The sequence below is a fragment of the Haliaeetus leucocephalus genome, unplaced genomic scaffold, assembly GCF_000737465.1.
Source record: "Haliaeetus leucocephalus isolate CR32 unplaced genomic scaffold, Haliaeetus_leucocephalus-4.0 Scaffold312, whole genome shotgun sequence".
NCBI lineage: Eukaryota > Metazoa > Chordata > Aves > Accipitriformes > Accipitridae > Haliaeetus > Haliaeetus leucocephalus.
In genome coordinates, this window is record NW_010972748.1 from 60,259 (window position 1) to 66,837 (window position 6,579).

The window sequence follows — 6,579 nt, forward strand, 5'->3', positions numbered from 1 at the left end:
AGGAAGGAGCAGCAGAAACAACATGTGATGAACTGATCGTAACCCCCATTCCCCATTCCCCTGCGCTGCTTGGAGGGAGGAGACAGAGAATTCGGAAGTAGAGTTGAGGCTGGGAAGAAGGGAGGGGCGGGGGGAAGGTGTTTTTAAGATTTGGTTTTATTTCTCATTACCCTACTCTGGTTTGGTTGGCAATAAATTAAGTTAATTTTCCCCAAGTCGCGTCTGGTTTTGCCCATGATGGTAACTGGTGAGTGATTTTTCCCTGTCCTTATCTCAACCCACAAGCCTTTTGTTGTATTTTCTCTCCCCTGCCCAGCTGAGGAGGGGGATTGATAGAGCGGCTTTGGTGGCCACGGGGCATCCAGCCAGGGTCAACCCACCACACATGTGCTTACACCACAGTTAGTTGTATGGAGGTAAGGGATAAATATTTCTGTCTGAGTCACCTTTCATCTGCTGGGAAGCCCAGAACAGCACCGGGACACCCATGGCTGCCCCACAAGAGGCCTCCAAGTCTCTGTTTCTCAAGGGCTTCTCCAGCTGGCTCACCGCCCGCACATATATTTTGTCTAAACAGGACTGCAAGTATGTGAAGTGTTAAATCAAACAAAATACTTTCATTGTAAACAACCTTTTTAAAGCCAGATTTAATTGCCTTAGACAAGTGGGACTTTCAAACAGCAGAGCAGTGTTGTGTTTGTCCCCAAGTGGGTTTGAGTTTGCAATTTGTCAAATGAGGAACAAACCAAAAGGGAATCGATCCGAGACCTTCTCAGACCAGCCCCAAATTCATCAATGGAAGAGGCAAAGTCATGCTTAGAAGACCAGTCCATGTCCCTACAGCGGGGAAAAGTCTTCTGCACCAGGTCTCAGACCGATTCACCTGCTGCTCCTCGAGGAGTTGCCCGTGTCTCCAGTTCGAGGGCACTGGAGCTGCCATCACTCTTGCTTCTGCATGGTGCTGAGCGTGCGGCACTAAAAGTTAAACCAAAACACTCCAGCCAAGCAAGGCCTGCCATCCCCAGGGAGCGTAAAAGATGTCAGAGCCACGGAAATGACTCATTTCCCTGGAAAAAGAACGGCTATTGTTTGGAAAGCAGCAAGGAACCAGCAAAGGAAAACAGGAAAAATTAGCAACAAGCGCTCCTGCAGCTCAGACTAGACCCTGGCCAAAAATTCGCATTCGTGATAACAAAGCTTTTTCTCAGGGATTTCCAAAGGGCATTCTTTAACTCTTTGCTTCTAAGACTGAAGATGATGGGGCTGAGGAAGGGGGTGAAGACCGTGTAGGACACATCAATGAGAGCATTCATTCCCGCAGCGTGGGGCAATTTGCATTGCAGGTAGATAACGGAGGCGCAGCCATAATGCACCACCACTACAGTGACATGGGAGGCACAGGTGGAGAAGGTTTTGTGCCTCCCCTCCGCTGAGGGCATCTGCAGGATGCGGCCAAGGATGAAGGCGTAGGAGAGAAGGATGAACAGACAGCAACCCAACAAGGTAGTCATGCAAAGGACGTTGACTATGGTGGCAACCACCTCACCACCAGCACAAGCCAGCTGGAGCAGGGGGGGCACGTGGCAGAAGAAATGGTCGATCCGGTGGGACTGGCAGAAGGGTAACTGGAAGACAGCGCAAGTCACCAGCAGCCCCAGGAGACCCCCACCCAGCCATGAGGCAACCACCAACCGGACACAGACATGGGAGGTCATGAGGCTGTTGTAACGCAAGGGGTGGCAGATGGCCACATACCGGTCGTAGCCCATCACCGTCAGGAGGAAAGAGTGCATGAAGCCAAAGGTGAAGGAGAAATGCATTTGTGCGGCACAGCCCAGGAAAGAAATGGCTCGAGTTCCCGGCACTAACCCAGACAGCATCTTTGGGGTGATGGAGAAGGTGTAACAGAGCTCTGAGAAGGACAGGGCACCTAGGAAGAGATACATGGGCACGTGCAGACCCCGATCCGCCCCGATAACAACCATTATCACCATATTTCCAGCCAGGGTTACCACGTGCATGAGGAGAAATAGCACAAACAACGCACCCTGGAGCTCGGGAAAGTGGGAAAACCCGGTCAGAATGAACCCTCTCGGGGTGCTTTGGTTGTCCCTTTGCATTTGTGATTTGTCAGAGAAGAGCACAACATTTTAACCAGCAGCTCAGCCTCCTGTGGAGAAAACAGCACTTACATCAGACTTAAATTTTTGCTTTCTATCCGTCTCCCACAGGAAACAACGTGGAAATCGATGTGCATGTCTGAGATCTACCAAACCGTTTCTTTGCCCAGCAATACCTCATGTACCTTCAGAGTTTCTGTCCTGGCACAGCTGAGAAGTTGTTAGTAATGTCACTAACGTGTCGGTTTATATTAAACTCAGTCCTGGCCCATGCTGATGCATGATGGCCAAGCCAAGAATGGCAGAGAATCACACAAGAGGTTGGAAAAGACCCTTAAGATCATCGAGGCCAACCGTTAACCTACCAGTGCCAAGCCCACCACTAAACCAGGTCCCTAAGCGCCATGTCTACACATCTTTTAAATCTCGCCATGGTCATCTTTAGCCAAACTGTTGGTATCTCTGTGACGGTTGGTGCCAGGACTTTGTAGGTAACAGAGTTACTCCGATACATCCATGAGGACCAACCGTAAGAGCAAGAGGGGCTGCTTTACGTGAGCAAAAGACGAGCATGGCGAGGTGTAGCCTGGCACAAGGACTGATTTGGGGATCTTCCCCTCTTCGGGCTGAATTTCCCTGCGGACGCTTGATCCTGTGTCAAGCACAAAGCATCTTCTCGTTCTCCACCTCTCCACCGCTTGAAGGGTTGTGCTGCCTTAGCTGGGGGGGAGTGTGCTGGATTCCCCCGCGCGCAGAGGCACCGATTGCAACTGGAAAGAAGAAAGAAGAGCAGAAAGGGTGTTAGGTCCTCGGTGGGGCCAGGGGACGCAGCAGTGAGATGGTTGGGTTCATCACGGCCGGCTGCAGACCTCCGTCAGCTTCTCCACAGCCTCCTTGCTCTCACCTGGGATCTGCACCCACCATAGCTGCTCCTGGGGCTTTCTGGAGCGGGGGGTGGACACCCTACATGTTCTGCACTGGGATGAACTTGGATCCTTCACCCCATCAGCAGATCTGGGCAAGGAATAGGACAAAACCAGGGAAGAGCAGCATGGCCAGCAGTCCCACCAGACACCAGGAGAGTCAACCAAGCTACATCTTACAGGGATGTCTCACCTAACTCTGGACGCCCACCATTTCTCTTCTTCTAGAGGGGAACGGGAATTTTTCACGGGGACTTTTCCAATCGCATCAGTCACTTACCTTCAGAGGGGCTGGCTCACGCTGCTCCAGGGGTCTTCATGCTCCGGGATCATGATCCAGCTTGAGGGCTGTCTCTAGGCATCAGGGATGTTGGAAATTAGAGGAGATACAGTTTGATGTCATGGTCTTGGAACTGTAGGAATTCCTTAATACCTTTAAAACTGGTTTTTCCTGCTGCTGCTTTCAATCCCCAGGCTTCGGGAGGAGAAGCTGTTTCTCCACCTTCAGCAAGAGGGCACCCACCTGATGGAAACGATGAAGCGATGAGCATTCGCTCTTCCAGGAAGGACAGACGCACGGGGCAACAGCCTGATCAGCCCCGTGATGATCCCATCTGCTTTTTCCCTCGGTGGCCGGCCACCAACATGGCTTGTACAGAGGGACTTAAATAGCTTGTAGGCACGGGGGTGGGTGGAGGTACTGGATGGAGCGTCATCATCCAAGGTCAGACAGTGCCTGGCTCTTACAGAGGTCCCAGGTGGCAGCAGGGGCTGAAGATTTCATGTTCCCTTGGTGCAGAAGCTTAGGGACGCGTAGGAGCTCAGCCTGGCACCGGAGCTGGAAGAACCAGCCTGTGGGGAGGTGGAGACGTGGCTCCCTCCGTCACGTCTCCGGAGGTGAAGCATCCCACGTGGGGCCACGCCAACAGGGAATCCTGGCGCTTCTCCAGAGGTTGGTGATGTGCAGCACCGTCTGCTAGCCATAAAGAGGATTAAACATCTGCACGGGGTCTGGAGGTGACACTGTCACCCCAGGCTGCAGCTCCAGCAGACAGGACTGCCTTGGTTTTCTTGAAGATCTCAAGGGCTGAGCCCTTTTAGCTTGAAAACTCCACGGTTTTGCGCAAAGAGTGGAAGGGAGGGGTTGTGTGCGCGCAGCTCCTGGCACGAGGTCGCCTTCCCCACACGCCACGGGACGAGCAGCTCTCCTCCAGGACTGCACTCGAAAAGCCCGGCCAGGAGGTGCCACCTCCCACCCTTGGCCACCAGCCCAAGGCCTGATCACACAGAGCACCCGGCTTTTAGGGTCTCCTGCGGTGGCACAGGACCTCTCCACGGGCCTGAGATAGTTAAACGTTGCGTTTTAAGACTAATTCTGAAAAACACAATGATGCGCCCGAAACCATGAGGGGGTTGGCTGGGCTACCCAGGTCTCCGGTGGAAACCCACGGCCTCTTGTTTCCTTCTCAGGGTGCGAGGCGAGGACTCATCCCTAAGTCCAGAAGTCCTCTGTGGAGGTATCTCCACCAGAGTTGGTTCCCCAGATACTCAGAGAGCTGGAGAAGATCTGTGCTAAGGAGTCTGGGGCACAAATCTTCTCCAACATAAAGGTGACCATTTGTAGGGTCTCATGCTCCAACCTTCCCCTCGGGGACCACCCAGAGACCTCGGGCAAGCAGCTCGAAAGCAGACCTGGCACATGGAACCAGGCTCCAGACCAATGGCCTCATCACAGACAGCTCCAGTGTCAGCCAGAGCTTCTGGTCAAGCTCTCTGGGCTGGGATTTAGTTGCCTACAGCTCTGCCAGGCTGTAGGACATCCCGAGAACTTCTCAGAGGTTGTCTTAGCAAGGTCCATCACCTTTGGACCCCCACGACCAGCTCCATCTCAGCCTGCGGTCATTGGAAGGCGCCTTCATCACCGCAGCAGCAGCTCTGGTAGAAATGACGGGATTTCATTGCGAGTCCCCCCCAACATTTCCACCCACACCTCCAGGATGGAGATGACCTCTGTGCCACGAGGGAGGTGGAGGAGCTGAGCTGAGCCTCCAGACACCACCACGGGGAAGTCCGGCTTAACCCCAGGGCTGGAGAGGAACCCACGGGGAGAAACTCTTCCCCTCCGGCTGTGCGACCAAGCAGCTCCTGCTTTGCCTCCCCATGTCTTCAGAGGGGTGGTGAGCACCCAACCCCTGTCTCTTGTCCCCACGTGGCTCCTTGACTTCTTGGAGCTCCATCCTGGTGGCCGCCCGTCCCTCGCTACTTGCCCCTTCACCACCGTCACCCACCCCAGCTGCCTTCGCCTGCCCTGGAGCATGCTCAAAGGCAACTTTTGGGGAGCAACAGGGAGCCGCCGGTGAGGATCTGAGGTGAGGGGCTCGTGGGAGGAGGCTGGGGGAGCACCCATGGGTGCTGCAGGAGATGGGGCAGGAGAAGGGGCGACTCCAGGGGACGGAAGGACAAGGATGGGGGGGTGGGGGAGCAGCCGGCAGTGGGCAGGGGTGGGCACAGCCCGAGGGGAGATGGGGAGACCCGTCCTGCCTGAAGCATGGGGTGATCTGGAAAACAGCCTAACCCTCATCCTAAACTTAACCTTAACCCAAACCCTAACCATAAACCTAACCCTGAACTTAACTGTAACACCAACTAAAACCCTAAACCCCACCCTAAACCTAACCCCAAACCTAACCCTAACCTTAACTATAACCCCAACCAAAACCCTAAACCCCACCCTAACCCCAAACCTAACCCTAACCCTAAACTTAACTGTAACCCCAACCAAAACCCTAAACCCCGCACTAACCCTAACCCCAAACCTAACCCTAACCCTAAACTTCACTGTAACCCCAACCCAAACCATAAAGCCAAACCTAACCCTAAACCAAACCCCATCCTAAACCTAAATTTAACTCTAACCCTAACCCTAACCAAACCCAAGCCAAACTCTAAACTTAGTCCAAACCCAAACCCTAGCCCTAAACTTAAATCTGATCCTTACCCTACCTCTAACCCTAACCTTGACCCAAACCCAAAATATAGCCCTAACCCTAACGTTAGCCCAAACCCAAACCCTGCCCCTAACGTCAGCCTTAACCCTGATCCTACAACATGACACCCAAACCCTAACGCTAACCCCAACCCTAACCTGAGCCCTAACCCACACCCAAACCCTAATCTTAATGTCAGCCTTAACTCTACACCCTAACCCCAACCCTAATCCTGATAGCAGCCTTAAGCCTGATCCTACAACCCAACACCCAAACCCTAATGCTACCCTGACCCTAACCCTGACCTAAACCCTGACCTTAATGTCAGCCTTAACCCTGATCCTACAACCCTAACCCGACCTCTCACCCCAACCATGACCCTAATGCCAGCCTTAACCCTGTTCCTACAACCCCAACCCTAACCTGAGCCCTAACCCACACCCAAACCCTAATCTTAATGTCAGCCTTAACTCTGACCCCTAATCCCAATCCAAACCCTGACCCCAACCCTAACATCAGCCTTAACCCCACCCCAGCCCCACCACTGAC

At 53.5% G+C, this 6,579-nt stretch overlaps 2 protein-coding genes across 3 annotated transcripts in view; both read right to left on the reverse strand.

Moving 5' to 3' along the window:
* Positions 1 to 363: 363 nt before the first annotated feature.
* LOC104834117 (olfactory receptor 10H1-like) lies at positions 364 to 5,495 on the reverse strand. 2 transcript variants are annotated; one of them, XM_010571231.1, is made up of 3 exons: positions 3,567 to 5,495; positions 3,324 to 3,456; positions 364 to 2,890 (listed from the first exon to the last, which is right to left on the reverse strand). In XM_010571231.1, the coding sequence occupies exon 3, from the start codon at positions 2,118 to 2,120 to the stop codon at positions 1,131 to 1,133; it is 990 nt and encodes a 329-aa protein (XP_010569533.1). In that variant the 5' UTR covers positions 2,121 to 2,890; positions 3,324 to 3,456; positions 3,567 to 5,495; the 3' UTR covers positions 364 to 1,130. The 2 variants fall into 2 exon arrangements, with proteins under 2 accessions (XP_010569533.1, XP_010569531.1); XM_010571229.1 differs by having other exon boundaries at positions 3,324 to 5,495.
* A 1,056-nt stretch (positions 5,496 to 6,551) lies between these two features.
* The window catches only part of LOC104834122 (PDZ domain-containing protein GIPC1-like), a 4,036-nt gene continuing 4,008 nt past the window's right edge, over positions 6,552 to 6,579 (reverse strand). Inside the window, exon 3 of the mRNA XM_010571237.1 lies at positions 6,552 to 6,574. Within this exon, the coding sequence (XP_010569539.1) occupies positions 6,552 to 6,574 (23 nt within the window). The remainder of the gene's footprint in view (positions 6,575 to 6,579) is intronic.